Source organism: Folsomia candida, unplaced genomic scaffold (assembly GCF_002217175.1).
Source record: "Folsomia candida strain VU population unplaced genomic scaffold, ASM221717v1 Fcan01_Sc003, whole genome shotgun sequence".
Taxonomy (NCBI): domain Eukaryota; kingdom Metazoa; phylum Arthropoda; class Collembola; order Entomobryomorpha; family Isotomidae; genus Folsomia; species Folsomia candida.
Window position 1 is genome coordinate 7,326,938 of NW_019091195.1, and position 20,546 is coordinate 7,347,483.

Here is a 20,546-nt window from a genome sequence, read left to right on the forward strand (position 1 = left end):
TTTCACTAATTGTAAAGTCACACAAATTAAATTTACACTTCTCACGGGCAAAGTTCGCGATCAGATAAAATAAAGAACACAACTTATTACTAAAGTACTTCTAATTATTCTAACTGTAATTATTATAACTGTAATGGTAAACCAATTTCAAAGTAGAAATCAAATATTCAAATTATTGGGGTACAGTTTGCAAATTATTAGCATAAACTGACAGGACCAGTTTGACCCAAGGTCACTTGTTCTAAAAATCTATCACCTCGGTTGCGAAATCTCGGGGTTAATTTATTGGTCGGATATTTATGCATGTATTAGTATCAGTATGAAAACAAGTTTAGGATTATCAATAAGGAGCCCGAGATCTTGCTGAACCAGGAAAGAAACAAGTTGTGAGAAGAAAAATCCAGCCAAAGACCAAACTGGACCTTGCATCACCATAACGCAGGAAATGTATGCACATGTATTTTTGGAAGAAAGTAAAAAGATGCCAATCCGATCATAAGATGGGAGGAGTAAGGACGAACCAGAGGGCAAGCATTGGCCGAGTGACCAAGATAAAAAGTTTAGGAAAGTAACGGCATAAATTCATTGTCGAATTGAATAGAAGAAATAAACTGGAGAGAAGTGAGCATAAAAAGCACAAAAACTAGCTCTCCACAAAAGTATAGGTAGCTAAATTGAGGACGTGGACGTCTAAGAAATAAAGCATCTTTTGAATGAATAAAAGTAACGGGAGGAAGGACACTAGAATAAAAATTAATTTTTCCAATTTTTCCCAGGATGCAAGATTTTTAAGCAAAAGTGGACTTCAATGGGTCATTGTGAATAATTTAATCCATTCCGGCCTGGACATTGGTTCTCCCGTTTCTCATTGATCTCAGAATGACATGATGCTACGTGATTTCGATTAGGAAAGAACCGGTCCATATACAAATTCCATCAGATTTTTCGTAATGAGCCAATTTTTCTTGGTCCACTTCTGGACCGAGTTCAATCAGAACTGGTTTTTGGGGATGACGATGTTTTCGTTTCCCAAATTTTCACACGGAACCAGAGTGGACCAAGAGTATCTCGTTTCATTATCGCATATGCCACCACCCCAGCCTTCATATTAAGGAGAAGAATAAAGGAGGACGTTTGTGTGAGATACTGCTCCTGCTGTCCAGCAGCTCATTCCCACCGAGGAGCAGGTACTTTCCCACCTTGAATGGCACATACTGTATCATTCTCCTCGGACGGCACCTTACCAACCGGTTTCTCCTGCATCAATTAAAACCCGATACTGGGATTACTTTTCTGTTTCTCGCATATCATTTGTATATTTGTCACATGTATCCGTATCACCCTCCCCACTCTCATGTCTTTGATTCAATTTACATCTTTTCATTCGTTTCATAGGACAAAGCCCAGTTTTGGGATGAGAACATGAGAAATTTGGAGATAAAGTTTCTCACTTTTGTTTCATCAAGAAAAGGAGTAGGTAGAAAACCATGGGTCGAGATGAGCTGTCATTGCAAATGCGATTCACGTGTTGCTTTTCTCTATTTTCATGAGACTGGTCAACAAACATATAAAGAGCTAGTAATATGAAATGTCCGAAAATTCCATAACGCTCTCATGGAGTTATACCGCACTACACTGCTTGTGAGCATATGTAAATATGTACGTATATAGGTACGTATGTGTATGGTTGTATGTTTGAATGAGAATTAGATGCAAGCATGCATGGGCATTTGTACACATGTGGCGATGGAATTGGGGAGAATGACCAGGATTGAGCAGTAAATAGTAGTAGCAGCAGTAGTGGCAAAGTGCTGGACTCTAACTCCGTGTGTCCATTCCATTTATAAATTACATCAGTTGCACTGAATGCTTGCAAAACTGGGACAATGCCACCAACCACCCGAACAATGCTCTTTGAACTTGATCCTGAGCGGATTCCATTCAAATCTATAGACTAGACCGGAAAGGACACAGATTGCAAATCTCTGTCTGTGGTCAGTGGATCCTCTTACGCAACTTTTATATTTTTGTATATTTTGCAGAGTGATTGTACTAACATTATTCCCAATATTCATTAAATTACACTCAGTATATCATTCACCGTCACAATGTCGTGAATATGCATAACATTGGCTGGCTGGGGCAATTCGTAAAAAATACCTTGAAGATCTTGTGTATTGATTCAGCAGCTACATAAAGGATGACGACTTTTGCGAAGAAGGATGTCGTGGCGCATTTTTCGGCGCATCCTCAATCCGAGAAACATGGCTGGCTGTTTTCAGAAAGCTACCCACTTTTTATAGGTTGCTCGCCATTCTTCCTCTCTCCCACACCCCAAGTTTTGATCATCCTCATCCCATCCTAGGTTTTATAAGCGGTGTGTAGGGACCCCCTCTACTTTCTACCCGGGAGCGTATCCATTTATGCAGATGAGCATAAAAACGCCATGACGATATTAAAGATAAGTGGTAGGAGGAAAGTGATGGTGGTGATGGTGAGGAGGGGAAAGTCGATCCCCTCCGCAGAGCATAGACGTATTTCCCAGGAGCCAAATGATCCTTGTATAAAACAAAGTTTCTCATTTTCTCTCTTTGTGTGGAGAGATCTATAACATTTTGTTGTTGGAATATTCGTATATGACCTGCATCAGGCCACGCAGGATGTGGCAGACTATATACGCAGATATTTGGACGATTGTATAGCGTAGAAAGAGAGGAGGTAGTAGTTTGGGTACCCGGGAGATGACAAAGATCTCGGCCTTGGAGACTCCATTTCCTCTCCTTTTAAGCTATTTCACTCCAGCAGCCCAGCCAGTCCTTTTTCCCTGCTTGGAAAAATCCAGAGGAAATTAAAACAGTGAGGGCAAGATCAATAATCCCAGCTCAGCCATTGCTTTGCATGCTAACGACGACGACGACGGAGATGGAGGGGTCGTTTCCCTTGGAATCCGGGTTGGTTGGGCGGTTGGGAATGGTAAATGTCATACCACCACTTATTCATCATGAGCATATTCACTTCCTTTCCTCGGTTGGAATTTATTTCCTTCTTTCCATTTTATGTACTTTCCCCTTCTCCACGTGCGACTATTGATTAAAATGAAAAGAAGGGAAAGAATGTAAAGTTCCTTTCCCTTTTCACCCAAACGGATTTCATGGCCCATGTTTATTTACATACGCATTCGTAAAAGCTGCTCCTGCACTAAAATTTTTACTAGACCTTTAACTTACGATCTCGAGTATAATTACAACTAATTTTATTATGCACCAGGTTGCGCAAAGATAAATATGCGAAACTTAATTAGCCAAGAAACTTGTAATAGAAATTACAAAGGAGCTCACACAAATAAATAGCAAGGCGTCAAGTTATTGTGGAAAACTTTAATTTCTTAAACTTGAGAAAGTATCTCCTCTCTAAAACTCTACCAAAGTTGAGTACTTGGTGGAATCTACCATTCATTCTGAGAAATGAGAATTCCCTGGATCAACACTTCCATTCAGAGCTGAACCCAAATTTATATGGGGATCCCGAAGGGAAATTTCAATAATAATGGAAAATTTGCAGGAAAAGTTGAAGTGAATAGATTACAGAGAAAGAGAGGAGAGAAAGTATATATTAAAGTTGGAGAATTTGAGAAACTAATCCGATTACTTGGCCGTTTTATGACAAAATTAAAACCAAGCTTTGCTCTCCTCCGTCTACTCTCGTTTTATCTTCCTTGGATGGAGTCTTTGAAATTAAATACTGCGGCTCCATTTTCTCTCCCCAACTCTGCTCCCCCCACTCGGGCGGCGGCGAGGAAGATATTCCAGCATCTACAGAAAATGAAGGAAAAGGAAAGTTTTCTCATTATTCCTTGCACTTCAAAAACTTCCCGTTCCTGCTTCCTCATCCAGAAATTTGATAGTCTTTGTACTTTCCTCGTCGACTTTGTATTTTGCCCTCTTTCATGCTTAGCAACAGCGCTTCTGCCGTCCACCAGGATGAAGTTGATGCGTCGTAATTTATGATTTGACTGGCCTGTTGCAGACTTTAGTTTGTCACAGTCTTGAATTTATAGTCCCTTTGGCTTGCGACACCCTCCGCGTTGTTTCCATATCCATTAACACTTATCATTGCATCTGTTATTAAAAAGTGAATCGTTCCGTTTACTTTTTATTGTCCCATTAAAAGTCTCACCAACACACACACACCTACCATTGGAATACGTAGATATATATGTATGGGCACTTTCAACAAACAATCACGCAACTTGTTTTGGAAAATTTTACGATCTTGTGAAAAATAATGTGGATGGAGTTCATAAAATTTCTTTCTCGGTCTCTCAAGGTTAATTAGGAAATCCAAAAAATATAATTGTTGAGAATGTCTACGGATTAGTACTCCAAAGAAAATCAAATTAAGTATCACCAGAATCAACACGATAGTGGGCAAATGAACGGAGGTATGTATATGCATGTACATACGTATACATATTATTACGTCTGTCTGGGACAACAAGACGAGACGTAAACCGAGATGGGAAATGATAACAATTATTAGCACACGAATCTTCACACAAAGTTGTAATGACTTGGCTAATTCCAAATGAGAATTTCTTTAATCACCATGATTCACAAGAGATAAGAATCGCAGGCCTTGCATGCATGCAGAAGAAGAGCGAGCTTATCTGTGATGGTTGGTAGCGTTGAACAAAATTATAAGGGTGAACCCACCAATGGCGGTTATCCCTGAGAGCAATTATCTCGTTATTGCTTCACATGACGAGGAAACCCAAAAGTTATTATTTGGTTATGCCTTCAGTGTCATTGGATTTTAAGAACTTTGGTTAATATTCTCCCTGTTATTGCACATTTGGAAACGAAATACTGTTTAAACTCATTCAAGTCAAGTTCACTAACACTGTACTTATCTCAATATTACGCAAGTCTTTAAAAATCGATGCACATTTTTGTCAAAAACTAAACGCTAAAACAATCGATGCCACTGTATTAAAATTGTCAATAACAATTTAAATGAGCAATAAATGTAACACTGGTCAACGATTTTGGTCAGCAGATCTTGTTTTGCTTTCTTCTCAATTGTACAAAACCAATTGAAATCAAATCTGCAGTGTGCCTCTGAAACCGGTAGGTACTCGTAGTCATTGAATCATTTAAAAAATTTACAACTTAGAACTGCGGTTCAAAATCTGATTACATCTCCTCCTCGCCAATCAAGTTTTTGGGTTTAGCTTAACATGCAGTAGCAGAAGCAAGCAGTAAACTAAATTCCAGTTGCAGACAACCCAATATGTTGGACGTTGGTTTAACAATGTTTAGTTTAACGTTTGGGTATTTATTCCTCCCGATAAAAATTGATTTGAAAGTTGAAAGGGGTAGGTTGGGAAGATGAATTGAAACCAGCAGTTTGTTCGGGGAAAAAAATCAATGCATTTATGATTTGTTTTAAACTTGTAAAAATGATTGTGCACCAGCGGGATGTAGTAAAATTCGACAAAAATACTAAATGGCTCCCCGCATTCATCCATCCTAGAAATACATTCTCAAAAACGTGTCCTGCAAATCCAGAAAAATTAAAAACGGCAAGCAGCCCAACATTGAACTGATTGCATTAGAAAATCATTCGAAACAAAGTCACGAGATACGAAGGTGGAACTCTGTAGATGTCCGAACCGAACTCAAAGCATGTTGTGCAATGTGTGAGAGAGGTGTTTATCCACCTTTACAAACAAGGAGCAAACAAATCTGAACTTGACAAACTGGTTTTTGGATCACGCAAAAATCGATGAGAAATGAACGAAATATTAGAAACTTTTCTCACGCTGAGTTGATTTTTTCGTGAGAGCATAAATGATCTCAAGTTGTAGATTTTGTATATTTTAGAAGAGCTGCCTGATGCGATACATATGTGCAGCTACATAGTTGTATCTGACCATTTGTATAATTTTTTGTACACACTCTTTGGTCTGCATTGTACGAAAATTGAACCATTTATGAAAAATGTGATGTGGTTGGTTAAGATTAAGCTCGGCTTAAACGATCTCGTCCATCAATTTTGTCAGCATCTGTTCCGATTGTCTTGTTATAACTTGTTGATTACAAAGCGGCGAATCGGACTCGGGTCGAACTCTTCCATAAGGCATCCGCTAATTGCCATTCCGCCGTTCATTAACAAGGTCCATTTATTTTACATGTGGATTTCACATGTAAACGCACATTGTCAAAGGGAACTTGCCAAAATATTTCTTAATAACAACTCGTCTTCATGATGAATAATACATAATGAAGACCGTGCTCATAAATTAAAATCTTGGACAATTTCTATACAGTATGTAATTATCAAAGAGAACCAGATGTATGTATGCATCTGTAACTAATGTGAACATCTTAATTTCATACGAAGGTTTTGCATTACTTACAGTCAAGTACATAAGAGATCACAGGTTTGAATACGAATAGTTATTTAGAGGTGAAATATATGTAAAGCTATATATTTTTGTTAAAACAGTTATTCGTGTTAAAAACTAAAATAAAGTAAGTAACTTCAGGTTTCTGAATGTGGTATGTACTTACTCTTCGCATAACCCAAAAAACTTGTATTATTGATGCTGGAATTGATTGATCAATCCTCGAGTACATATTATTGTACTTACGCAAAGGAAAGTTGTCGAGAGCACAAAACCGAATAATTATTGTGAGTACAGCGTTGTTACCCACATGCGTAATAAGATTAAAATCCTGCTTACGAAACAAGGTAATAAATCATCCTGCATGAGATAATGGACGGAATATTTATGCAATACGTCTTCAGACCAAATAATGCTGCACCGTGAGGGCTGCTGCTGATCATTGCAAGGAGGTCATCTCTAATCAAACTTTTTTTAAATATGCAGTAGCACTTTATGTACATCAATTTGAAACCTTTCGCTAATACCACACACCGACATTGGATTGTTGCCGTAATGTCAATGGAAGATGTCGTGGATCATCATTCCAACATAACTAATTGACAAGTCATCCAATTAAAGTTGCATAAACTGGTATTACGAGGAACCGTGGCTTTCGTTATAGATTGAAATACTACTTAAGCTTTATATGCCACATAATATGCATGAAATCTCATTGCTCTATTACTTGAATTTCAATGGTGAACCTGGAATTGACTGGAATACTACATGTTACTCATATGCAAATGTTGCCCATTTTCAAACAGATGAACTATAAAGGCATACGAGTGACATTTGTCATATCATCTCAACCATGAAACTCACATTTCCGTATGCATTGAAATTATCAAGAACATTAATGTTAACGGAAGGAAAGGTGTTCTTGTTGTTTTCCTTATTACTTTTAGTTTTAGTACTTTTCATATGGAAAGAGCAAATGAGGTCCATTATGGGAAATGGATGTGACACTTGGACTACCAGCCAGCCGCCCCTTCCTTGCCCTGCTTCACTGAGGCGTGAATCTTATGTGACACTTTTATTAGCGTCAACACACTGACATGGACCATGCACAGTACATATGAGGCCTTTTTGGGGTGAGACAATTTTAGCGAATACAATGAATTTTCATGGTTGCACAGAAAGTCATTATTTCTGAAATGAGATACTTCTATAGTCTTAAAATGCTATATTCCCTCGCATACTGTTAACGTGAGTCACAATTTAATTAACTCTATAAATTCTCAGAGAAGAGGGCTGAATGTTTTTTAGGCATCTGTAATAAGATACTACTCTGAGTCATGAAATGATATCTTTACATCCTTTCTTAATTGGGGACTGATATATTTTTAATTGGTTAAAATCCTATCAAATCTCAAAGATTGATAATTTTCATCCTTCATTATAAAATGAGCCACTAAACTCCAGGTCGATCGGATTCTAACTGAATAGAGGAACCAGATTCTGCATGAATGATATACGTAGATACGCATTTACCCTAATTCATTCCAAATCCTCTTTCCTGCTTATTTTTCATAGTTCTAGTCGATTATTATCTCAGCGTTTCATACGTAACGAAATTGCTTATTGATACTCCTATAAAAAAGGCAGTTACGCGTTCTGCTAGAACCATGTAGCTCGTTTGCATTTTGAATTGTTAATGTTTCAAGAGTTTTTGGAAAATGTTGTCGCTGTCAGGAAAATGCTAAATAATCTAATTTATTGTCTAGATGGGAGTTTAAATGACTTTCCTCCTCGGTCCACTCTAAATTCATTTCACATGGTGCGATGCCAGAAAGTATGCGAAGCACTGAAGTCTTTATACTGACGACTTGAATTGAATTTGAATTTTAAACTGATTGCCCATAAAATTGGTTCTTAAAATAGATTAGCATGGAGATTGGGGGACGTGAAATTGGTTGCGTTCATCCGAAGAAGGAAGGCCTGGACGAGTAGTGGAAGGAATACGAGCGAGAATGAAACCGAGGAGGAAGGGGAAACGGAAAAGAACAAGTCCTAAAACTTTGTGATAGTCAGAGCCTATAAGAGAATAAAGATCATACATTATTCACATGATGCCCCAACCTACCCACTTTCTTTACCAATGGAGCTTTTGCTGAATAATAATATCGCTGTCGTCATTTCCCCCGAGTCGTCGTCTGCTAGTCTTTCTCGGCAAATCTTAAGTTGGGTAAATCAGACCAGGATGATGTAGCAGGCAGGCGGAGTGTTGTGGTGGCTGGCAAAGTCATTATTCTCCATCGCCTATCGTGGTGGCCAGAACCTGAGAGGAATTCTAATTCCTATTCAAATAGAGAAAGTGGTGCTATGTAAATACTTTCTCTCTCCTCCAGGACTTCTCTCTCTCTCTCTCAACTTTCAGTCAGTGAGAAAACTTTAATTTATTCCGTCCAGACCGGAATTCCATCATCCTTCGTCCCTGGAAGCCAACCAAGTCAAGGAAAATAAAGTGGCTCGTCTCTCCCTCAGAGCCACAAAACTTATGCCGAGCCAACTTTCTCTTCCCTCCTCCTACATCATCATGAATGCTTCATAGACTCGAAAACCAACAAACCACGGGCGGAGCTGTCTTCCGTCTTCTCCTGACTTAACTCATTCCGACATCAGAATCTATCTCGCTGTTGGGACAGCCAAGGACGAAAGCAAAATAAATGAGAAATTCCAAGCTGAATATGAACAACCGATGACTGCTGAGTGAATTATGCTGAAGAATACACGTCGTCTCAACGCATCATTCTGTATTTAGTTAAAATATAAAATTTCCAAATAGAGGTTTTATGAAGGCCCCTAACTCTGATTCTGATTTTGTGATGTACGTGCATAGTTATCTGCGTTCCCAAGTAAAGTTTCGATTTATCCCTGAGCGTTATTTTCTTTTTAGTTTGAACTGTTTTGTATCGAAACCCCATTTATTAAATTGGACAGACGTCGAAAATATTCTATGTCAATATTTCGAGTTACATATCTACATGTGTTCGGGACTGATGAAATCACCCCCCCCCCCCCAAAAAAAAATTACTAGAACCAATAACTCAATTTCTAATATGTGTATGTACACCGAATGGAGCATTATGCATCATTTTTGCGTAGTACTTGTAATATTTATAATTTTGTGAAATTAGACGATCAGTTTAATTTAAACGCAATCATCTGAGGACAAAATCAATTACAACCCAAAAGAATTGAAGCAGAATTGAAAGATGGGATCATCATGCAGTGTATTACAAATGATTACGATATGAAAGACTGAAATTGACTGAACCCACAAAGAAGCATTCAGGGCACGGACGTGGATGTCATTTAAGAATAAGCACTAGAAAATTTGGATTAAACTTAATCATATTGTATTTTTATGTAATTTGTTTAAAACTTAAGAAGGACAACTATCTTTTCTGAGATAGTCTGAAAATAAAGGAATGATTTGCCTTCTGAAATAACAAGAAATGACGGTGTCCATACCAAATAGGTAAGCTTCGGCAGGTGGATTTTAGATTTTTGAATTTCCATAAAAAATAGGTCACAGGGCATGCAATTAGTGTAATAGAACAATAATTTTTAAACAAGTTGCCCCCAACCATCCGCTATGGCCATTATTGTGAGTCGGGGTAGGGGTCCGACCGTAGTACAGATATTTCTTCTTCATCTTTTGAGTTAGGAAGCTGAACTTTCGGATTCTACACCATCTGAGTGTCTCTAGGCGGCATTTTTCGGCGTTTAGCTTTCATGTCGAAAATGACCTTAAAACCGGTCAATTTTCGCCATGTATATTTCGCCATGTTGTTGTAAGTACAATGCCAAGTCTCGCATAGATTTTTCAAAAACCAAAGAATGTTGATCAACATTCTTTGGTTTTTGAAAAATCAGGGAGTCGTCCCAGACGCCACAAAGTATATATTTTCATAATCTGCTCGTCGAAACCTTTCTAACGATATCCCATTTATAGGGCTATGCGAGACTTGGCATTGTACTTACAACAACATGGCGAAATATACATGGCGAAAATTGACCGGTTTTAAGGTCATTTTCGACATGAAAGCTAAACGCCGAAAAATGCCGCCTAGAGACACTCAGATGGTGTAGAATCCGAAAGTTCAGCTTCCTAACTCAAAAGATGAAGAAGAAATATCTGTACTACGGTCGGACCCCTACCCCGACTCACAATAATGGCCATAGCGGATGGTTGGGGGCAACTTGTTTAAAAATTATTGTTCTATTACACTAATTGCATGCCCTGTGACCTATTTTTTATGGAAATTCAAAAATCTAAAATCCACCTGCCGAAGCTTACCTATTTGGTATGGACACCGTCAAATAGTAATATCCAAGAAAAGGTAAACCGTCCTCCACAAGACTAGAATGTACAACGCTAACAGTTGTTTCATGCGAATTTTCTTTATTGATTGCAAGGAGTAATGACTATAATAAAAAAATTCGATTCATTCGATTAATACATAATGAAATTTTAACCACTGATAAATATGTGTGCCCAGTGATGAACTTTCACCGGGATTAAAGATGCATTATGGCGCTGTTTCTGATTGATACGGTTGAAATGGAACAATGAAAAGGATTGAGATACTGAATATTTTTCTTTATTACTTTTAATCAACCATCCTTAAAATAGTATATCAATGCATTAATCTAAATAGTATGTTTATAACTAATTTTGCGATTTATGTATGAACTAAAATCTAGGAGAGTAATCATCTAATACTAACAACATTTGATAATCGTAACTATCCCTGCTTGCTACAGTATCAGTTTTGCAACATTCAACTATTGTACAATTCCTAAGAGTTAACAATACGACATAATGCTACCTAAATCCCTGGTTTACAGGAATTCAAGTGTAAAGCTTTTCCTCACCAACAAGTTACCATCCACTAACGTATTTCATTTTAATTCTTATTTTTGTTTAATGTTACTGCGAGAAATCACTCCTGGTTAGATTGTTCAAAATGTTCTACACTATTTGAAATATATTGTAAAATTCTGTTTTTGTGGTTTAATTATTATGTATATACAATAAATTCTCACTTTCCATAGAGGACTTTTGGTTTTTTCTCACCGATTACAATGTAATCATTACACACATATAATTAAAAAGAGGTTGTTGACACAATGGAAACATTACTTAAATAATCAAATTGCAGACGTAGGTCTAAAAGGTAAAAAAAGTTGTGAAAATCTACTCTCAAAACATTTTAACTAATAAAAAGACTGAGCACTTCTATTTCTATATAGTCTCCAGATTTCTAATGACGAGGATGAGTAGCACAGTATCGAAAAATGAAGAGACCAACCAATTTACATTATCTTGTAATCTTGTGCATATTGTCATTTAAATTTCATATTCTATATATTTAATATATTCTCCAGAAACAACTAATTAAAGCTTTGGATTATTTTACTAAACTTGCAATTATTCAACCGTTAATAACCAGTTAATTTGGATGGAAGCCTCACTGGGGAATCTCACAACTAATAAACCGTAAATTTAAGCTAGTAGTAGTAGTTGCCATATATAATAATTTACTCTATTTGGTGCATTTTACAAGTCATTTGGAACCTAAAATCTGAGAACCTGGAAGTAAAACGGGCCGAGTTCACGCCATTTTCGATTAATTCACTCGGGCTAAAAATTCAGAATGCGTATTTCCTTTGTTTCCGGCTAAGTGTACTTATCATTATTGGATGGACATTCAATAGATTATTACACGCTACCATTGTTAATGAACGAGGACAAAACGTGCTGTTGCCAATTATTTAGGTTCCCAATTACTCGACTGAGATGCTACAATAAAACTTGTGTATGTCCTAATTAAACAATAAAGTAAATCATTCAAAAAAACAAATTATTTAAAACTAGATTGGTAAACCATACGCATATCAAACAAATATTATAACCGGTATGTTTTCATCCAAAGTTTATCAATCACAAGCATAATTTACTTAAAATTAGATACGATTTGTCAAGTGGATATATAACCAATTAATACTGCAAAACAAAACTAGGTTTAAAACTGTACAAACAAATATTTCATTGGGTATTCAAATATTATTATTATAATTATATAATTGATGAATTGTATGTAGCTGGTAAACGCGAATAAAATTATCAAAATTATCAAGAAGTTACAATAGTTTGGTGAAATTTAAAAAGTGAATGGAAGCAACTTTCGCAAAACAAAAATGTACATTAAAAAAAATAACAAACTTTAAAACGCAAGATACAAAAAAATCTGCATAGTCAAGAAAGAAGGAAATGCAAAAAAACACAAAAGTGTATTTGTATTGGACACTACGACACAGGAAGAACAGTAACATACCAGTCTTAAAGTTGCTTTTTTGTATAAGAGTCAATATCAAAAGTGGTCCGAAATGTCGAGTGTGTAGTCCTAACATGTCATCTTTATAAAGAAGAATTAGAGAGCAAAATTGTTTCAAATATGGAATTTTAAAAAAGCGAACAATTTCTAATTCCAACTAAAAATATAAATAAAAAAATAACCAAATAGTACTTGCGAGTAGGCAGTCATAAAATTGTGACACAAGTTATAATCCGTATTTTTGACGGTTAATTCTTCATTAAACCCTTGCAGAACGTAGATACGTACATATGCACATGGGCTTATCCTTAATATTTTGCCCATGTAGATGTATACTGTTGCCATTAATGGCTTCTCAATGTTGTTGTCATGTCCTATATAAAGTCTTTTTGGTTGCTTATCTTATAGTTCTATTAAATACATTTATTATGAGTATCCTTAATTTATGCACTGGGCTATTACCACCGTACGTACAGTAACAGAATATTTGAGAAGTTTTCATCTGCATTCTTGTATTAGTAGCACTACATGCTCTTGCCGCTTATTAATATTTACACTATTTGCAACTATTATGTACAAATATCAATTTGAGGTCAAAGTTTGCTAATTCTAAATGCTTTTAATATCGTGCTTCAGTAACACTAGTTGAGTGTTGCTTTTTTGCTAAGTAATTGAAATTCACAAGTGTTACTCAGAATGTTAGTATTTGAGGGTTTAAAGGAGTAAAGGAGAATATTTTCATTATTTCTTGATGAGGCCAAATGTTGCACGCATCTTCTTATTTATCTTTGAGGCCAAGCAAGTGTTCTGGAGTCATTGAGGGCTGATGAGCATAGTTTCGAATTTGATGCAGTGAGATGAGGTTGGTCTTGTTTGTTGGATTCCTGCAAATACGTAACAACAAATTCAGTATGTTATTATCCAATAAGCGAATTAAAGCAACATAAACATAAATATTAAGTTAACGTTAAACATAATTATGCCTATTATTATCTAGCCAAAGTCCTGAAAAACCTTCATGTCTGCCTGTCTACTATCTGTCCGGTTAACGATTACGCTCTTCAAACAAGAGATCGCTAATAGACTGACTTGATATTTGGCACGCATATACATATGTGCAGAGGTAAGACCGGTTGCCGTAATAAGTTGAAATTTTGCATAAAGACTAAATACGACATAGATATGCAATTGTTTTGATCATAGAGACCCTCCAACACTGGGTGACGTATGTAGATAGGTTTTTGAGAAATTTACATGACCTTAAACTGACAATTGGTAAACTCACACCCCGATTCTGAGCCTCGCATATTAAATTGTACTGATAGATTTTTATTTATTAATTATCATCAGCTCAACATGGATTCAGTAGAGAGGATTTCGAGGAACGTTGTAGCTTTAAAACCGGCTGTTGTTATTTTTTGCAACTTTATTTTACCTTTCCAAACCCGAATAACAAACGGATGAGATGAGTTGATTTGGAAATGAATTTCCAGGAGATTTCATGTCCATTGTTGACATTTGGTGATGACCCGATTTTTGGAAAGAAAGTGGTTCATAAGGTAAGTATGCACGCCCGGGTGCTCCTCCGCCACTTGCCATATTGGCTGGGATTTGCAGCTGAAAGTTGCCCAAAAGTCCATTCTATCAGAATATGTGGGACGAATTTCATTGAATTAGCATAAAACAAACTTTTAACCCAAAATCAAGAATTACATTTACAAATACCGTTTGAATCGGAGTGAAAGCACTTGCACCAGCACTTTTGGACGCAATCACGTTTGCAATGGCATCGTAGGAGAGTGATGTGGGGGTAGGGGACTGAGCTTGATGATGTCCTAAACGAAGGTCATCCGGTCCTAAAATGCAGTAACCAGAAAATCTCTTTAATATTGCACAAAAAACAGTCATCTACTGAAACAATGATTTGCATGGATTTAAGGAGTAGAAAAATAAACAGACAGACGAACAAGGCAGTAAGCAAAAAAGAAAAGGGAGAAAGGCAATGGAGGCAGAAGGTGATATTGAATCAAAAAAGATGAAGAAGAATTTTCTATTAGTTTGGGCATTATAATTTGGAATTTAAAGAGCAATGAGGCCAAGAAAGTAAACATGCAAGTTGACGTTTGTTGTAAATCAATATATTACATGATTAAATATATCCCAAATTGGTATGTTTTAAAATAATTAGTAACCCACCCTCGCTTCCTGGTCGTCCGATGAGCGAGGACTGACCTCCTGGAAGACAAAATTATTATTGTTTTTTACTTATGTTTGCTCTGTTTAATAAATAATTGTTACACTTATTTATCTCCAAATTATTATCTCCAGTTATTACTACAAACCCATCAAATACAAGCTATTTATGTTATAACTTCATTATATTATATTTAACCTTTAGGATCCCAGTCCACGAATGTCATGGAATTTATTAAATTTTCACTTAAATCCCATGTACACGAGTGTCATGGAATTTGTAAAACATCCCACAAATCCCAAGTCCACGAATGTCATGGAATTTTGAAATTTGACCCTGTGTCCCAGATACATGAATATCATGGATACGCGACAAAATGCGTTGAATCCCGTATACACAAATACGTGTATTTTCAAAAAATTACAAATTTGGCGACCGTGGAAACATTGCATGAAATTGAAGGGTTTTGATATGGCGCCCGAGTTAGGGCTTATGGAATCGTGATGGTTGTCCGTCTGTCTGTCTGTCCGTGAACAGGCTAGAGCCAAAACGACTGACCCGATTCACATGAAATTTTTAGTATATGCAAATTGGACAAAGTTAGAAACGAGTTCGCAGATGGGGAAATTGGTCAAGTGGTTGACCGGTGGGGGTCGTCTGAGTGGATGGGGTACTATACACTAAAATTTCAAAATTGTCATAGAAAGCTGAAATTTGGTATAGAGCTTGCTAATGGCTTCTATTGAAAGAATATGAAGTAAAATTGCAAAATCTTACCGAGGGGACCCTATGGGTGACCCATGCCGGTTTTAAGACATTGTCGTAAAAATATAAAAATCGGCATAGGATACTGAATGGGTTCTCATGAAAGTATATGAAGTTCAAAGTGGTCAATGTGTAACCTTAGTGACTCTAGAGGGTGACCCATACTGGTTTTAAAAGTTGCTATTTTCAGCTGGAATTTGGGATAGGGGCTAAAAATGACTTCTGAATAGCAAATAAAACTTTGGAAGATTTGAAAGAAGCAAGTCACAGTGGTCCTGGTAGTCAAGGAAGGATTTGTAAATACTCCACAAAATAACAAATATTCTGCACACATTCGACCATTCCCAACACGGGGTGTGGTAATCGCAGTCCGGTCAATTCGGACAAAAATTTAGGAGCGGTCCGTCCTTGACTAAGGACATTGTATAATTGCAGACAATGTAGGTTTGTGGCTATTTTTGAAAATCGGTATGGGTCATCTCCCTCCTCCACCCCATATTGTCCCTCTGGTTAAATATTTTTAGATTTCCCCTCCGAGTCTTTCATTACACGCCATTAGCACTCAATGTGCTGAATTTCAGCTTTCTAGCGATATTTTCAAGTTTGGTGTCGATTCCACCCACCTATCTATATGACCTCACTCGACAGATTTGGCTCACTTGCGAACTCGATTATTTTTGGCACCTGCAAAATTTGAAGGCAAACCGTTTTGGGTGTATGGTATCGGTGGACCGAAAGACAGACATGGCAAATACATAAGGCCTCACTGGGATAAAAATTTCTGGTTCGGGCTATGCGAAGCTGTACTAATAGGTTTTTCACCACGGTAATAGTATATGTATATGGGAAGTAGTTTTTGTGGATTATCATTGCATGTGATAATACAAATATATTCCGTTGGTTTTTTCTTGAAAATAAAATTCGGGTCAGTGTGGTCGAAAAAGATTCAGCAGCTTGGGTGCGTGAGGACAGATAGCTGACAATTATTTGGACCTTAAAGGGCATTTAATTGAAGATTAATTAGGGACTTAGTGATGCGATTTTTCGTGACAACAATTTTGAAATGGGATCCTAAAGGTTAATTACCTCCTGGGAGACACATTGACGGCGGACTGCTTTCTCCGAGTTCCGCTTTCCAGTACATTTCTGGACTTGGGAGGACATTGCTCGAGTTGGAGTTTTGGTGATTGTTTATTTGGTGTGATTGACCATTGGTACCATTACTTGTTCCTGCAATAAATCACAAATTTCTTTATTACAAGTGCCAACTTTTATCTGTGTTGAGTTTAGATTAGCCGAGGTGTGATTAGACGCGCAGAAAGGCTGCGGGCGTAACTTGACACCCCTGCAGTTTTACACTTTTCACAAAATTAAATTAATAATAACGTTTAGTACTACGGCGGAGCTAAAAATCAATTACGACTACTACTCAAAATGGCACTAAACAACAAGTTGCCAAAACTAGAAATGCAAATCAACACAAAGTTTGGAGGCTGCAGAGAAACCAGCAACGCATGAACACATCATTTTCTGACAGAATAACCTTTTCGGTATTTCATTATCTGAACCAGTTCTTACGACGGATTAATAACGGTAGTAAATTCAGCATTGTTATATGTAGATGATATCAGCTAAAAGTAAAGACGATGGTTTATATTATACATAACTAGTGTAGAAGCCCGTCAATCGACGTGCAAAATAGGCCCGTCGATAAGCCCGTGGCCCCAACATTAGTGAAGTTAGCCTCTCCTGTTGTCTCTGCAGAGTTGAGAGAGAAAAGGAGAGGCTAACTTCTCAACTAATCCTAAGCCACCGACCCAGCCAGCAGCGATACACTCGCCTGCTTTATATAGTTTAGATATTTAAAAAAATATACATACACACAAATTGGATATGGACATGTGCATAAGTATAGTTGCATACAAATTGACCGAGGAAGGTCACCGGGTGTCGGATAAATGGAAAATTACCATTTCTTAACTCAACTCTCTACCTGTCAGTTATAATCGAAATATGAGACTCCAGAACAAGAAACCAAATGTGAGATCTTTTTAAGTGACTTGTTTATGAAACTACCCACCAGCAGGAGTTTATTTATCGCAAATAGATTTTCGTAGATAACATCAAACAATTGCGACAAGATCAACCAGCTCATAAAACATACCGAGAGATCTTGATGGAACAAATTTCATCTACTTTTCTGAGGAGAAGAGACAAAACTTTTTTATTTATGTGTTAATACTTATTGTGCATGTCTCATAGCCTCGTCAGCGTGCATCAAACAAGTTGATGCAAAATACTTGAATTTATCTCAACGTCATAAAACACTCTTTTTTGTTTCATGAAAGAATGCAATGAATACATGAGATCATGCCAACTGCATACAAAACTACAAAAACCATTTAAATTTTATGGTCAAGCTCAAACATTTTCCAATTTTTCTATAAACCATAAAATCTAGCTCCAATTACCGTTTGTCTGATGGTGGTTATTATTGTTCTGACGGGCCAATCGCTTGTCCGTTTTCTCAGCATGCTTCTGCATATGCTTGGTCAAATAAGTTTCCTGAGTGTAGGATTTTCCTGTAAGAAATAACAATTCGTGGAAACTCAAATATTTACCATAATTATTATCATCTCTTCGAGCTTTCTCTTCTCTTGTTATCAAATGTTTTTCATATATGTATTTCAAAATACATATATAAAAATACATGAAATACATGAATACATGAAATTTCATGAAAATTTCATGAAATTTAAAAAGAAAATGATTAAAATGAGCTGTAAAATGATGAAAATGATTAAAATGAGCTCATTCAGGTTCAAATTACCGCATGTTAGACACACGTGAGTCTTCAGGTGCTTAGATTCTTTGTGCTTTGGAATATGGTCCAGCAGAGAGGATTCGTCGAAGAAGCATTTGTAGCAACTGTTGCACCTGAATTTCTTTTCGGTCTCATGACACCGGGAATGGCTTTGCAAATTGGATAACTGCAAAAATTATAGAATATTGAGTCAACCATCTACAAATATGACAATATTTTAATTAATGTCTGCTCCTTACCTGTGAAAAGGCCTTGTTGCATCCCGGATGACGGCATTTATACGGCTTATCCCCTGTATGCGTGCGAATATGCTGCTGGAGATGGCTCAGCTAGTTTATTAATAAGCATAATTAATAAGTATAATCAACATTAGAGTTTAATCAATTCAGTGGTTTAAAAATAAAATTACCTGAGTAAATTTTCGTTGACAAATTTCGCACCTATTAAACACAAGAATGAATTAGTTTTTTAAAGAGAGGGCTATGCATGTTTTTTTTGTTATAATTGTTCACTTACCTATAAGGTTTAATCCCTAGGTGTATACGTGTGTGTTGGGAAAGATAGCTGGATAGTAAAATAAAAATAGTCAAAAATACTCATATAAAACTTAAAAATCATCGTTTGATAATGTGTATTAGAAACCTACCTGGAATTTGCAAACGCTAGAATAAAGAAGAACAAAATTGTTAGTTATATGTTTAATTAATATCGATTTAGAATATAAAAAAACATGAACAACTATGTAATAATTTTGTAATCTTACCTTTGCGACAACTTTCATAACTGCACTTGTAGGGCTTCGCCTCCCTCATGTGAATCTGGGTGTGCAACTGCATATCGGCCTTGGAACTAAATATCTGCAAATCAAAGAAGAAAGTTGATAAGTTTAAAAGTCTACTTGATGGAATACGCAACACATTGCTATATTCTCTTCAAGCACTCTAAAATTAGCCACATTTCCTGCTGGTATCTTCCGCAGTAATTACTCTACGATATTTATATAATTTATAATTAAACATAGTAATGTATGATAAACTGGTTTACATAAACGTAGTACAACAACAACGAAAGGTACTCAAAAAAGAATATATATGTATATGTATGTGCACATTTACACATAATATGTCAACACTACATTTGCCAATTTGCAGGGAAATGAGTTCAGTAGTGCAAAAGACCAGTTGACTAGATACTTTATAAATATATAAATACATACTCATACATGTGGAGGGTCTTAATAAATATATACCATTTTCATTATGAAACAATCTATTGTTGACTTGATTATTGACTTGGAATGTCGCTGGCTCGCATAAAACTTCCTCCAGCCAATGGCTATTTATCCTAGTGTCAAACAACACTTTGAAACAAGTCGTTAAAGGTAAGATATGAAATGAGGAGGATGGATGTGGACGATTAATCCTTACTTAGTTAACCAGATATACCGGATATACTATGAAATGGCTGATACAAACACGTCCGAGTAATCAATCAACCCATGGTCACCAATGGTAGATGATACTCGTTAGTAAGAACCCCTGCTAGAATTTGGCGGATCAGAGATTTTTATCGAGATCATTAAAACCCCAAAAATTAAGCAACCAAAGTTCAAGACGAGAAATGCATTTAAATCAACGCTTCGTATTATATGTATATCTCTGTACATTTGATGGAGTGATATTCAACCAATTAAAGCTTAGCTGACGGTTTACACCATTTATTCACATGAAATACAATTGAAGTAGAATTATTACAAACAGTTTGATAGATTGGTTTTCTCAGAGAGGAAAATCTCGTGGTGGTGTCTGTAGTCTAGACTGAATTCATAATTTGTAATTTGTGAGAAGTGGTGGAGCAGAGAAGAATTGTTTTAAGAGCTTTTACATTTTTTCCCTCTACAGAGTCATTTGTCAAAATCTCCCAGCATCAAATTCATGCACGCATCAGAAATTCAAGGACGCTATTAATTTG

At 36.5% G+C, this 20,546-nt stretch overlaps 1 protein-coding gene and 2 long non-coding RNA genes across 10 annotated transcripts in view; all 3 read right to left on the minus strand.

The window, feature by feature from the left end:
• Positions 1 to 2,159: 2,159 nt before the first annotated feature.
• LOC118434740 lies at positions 2,160 to 2,978 on the minus strand. The gene is made up of 2 exons (XR_004834219.1): positions 2,642 to 2,978; positions 2,160 to 2,558 (listed from the first exon to the last, which is right to left on the minus strand). It is a non-coding gene; the product is annotated as an uncharacterized LOC118434740 (long non-coding RNA).
• Positions 2,979 to 3,357: 379 nt separating this feature from the next.
• LOC118434741 lies at positions 3,358 to 5,155 on the minus strand. The gene is made up of 2 exons (XR_004834220.1): positions 4,195 to 5,155; positions 3,358 to 4,118 (listed from the first exon to the last, which is right to left on the minus strand). It is a non-coding gene; the product is annotated as an uncharacterized LOC118434741 (long non-coding RNA).
• Positions 5,156 to 11,033: 5,878 nt separating this feature from the next.
• The window catches only part of LOC110846382 (zinc finger protein rotund), a 90,078-nt gene continuing 80,565 nt past the window's right edge, over positions 11,034 to 20,546 (minus strand). For 4 of the 8 annotated variants that reach the window (XM_035850626.1, XM_035850628.1, XM_035850622.1 and 1 more), the window contains 12 exons: positions 19,339 to 19,432; positions 19,222 to 19,237; positions 19,092 to 19,139; positions 18,985 to 19,015; positions 18,815 to 18,904; positions 18,582 to 18,741; positions 18,223 to 18,333; positions 16,838 to 16,981; positions 14,989 to 15,027; positions 14,518 to 14,648; positions 14,228 to 14,433; positions 11,034 to 13,676 (listed from right to left, as the gene is read on the minus strand). In XM_035850626.1, coding sequence (XP_035706519.1) covers positions 13,571 to 13,676; positions 14,228 to 14,433; positions 14,518 to 14,648; positions 14,989 to 15,027; positions 16,838 to 16,981; positions 18,223 to 18,333; positions 18,582 to 18,741; positions 18,815 to 18,904; positions 18,985 to 19,015; positions 19,092 to 19,139; positions 19,222 to 19,237; positions 19,339 to 19,432 — 1,176 coding nt within the window. In that variant the 3' untranslated portion in view covers positions 11,034 to 13,570. Of the gene's footprint in view, positions 13,677 to 14,227; positions 14,434 to 14,505; positions 14,649 to 14,988; positions 15,028 to 15,659; positions 16,745 to 16,837; positions 16,982 to 18,222; positions 18,334 to 18,581; positions 18,742 to 18,814; positions 18,905 to 18,984; positions 19,016 to 19,091; positions 19,145 to 19,221; positions 19,238 to 19,338; positions 19,433 to 20,546 lie in introns of those variants that run through there. The other 4 variants (XM_035850624.1, XM_035850625.1, XM_035850623.1 and 1 more) reach the window with 4 other exon arrangements.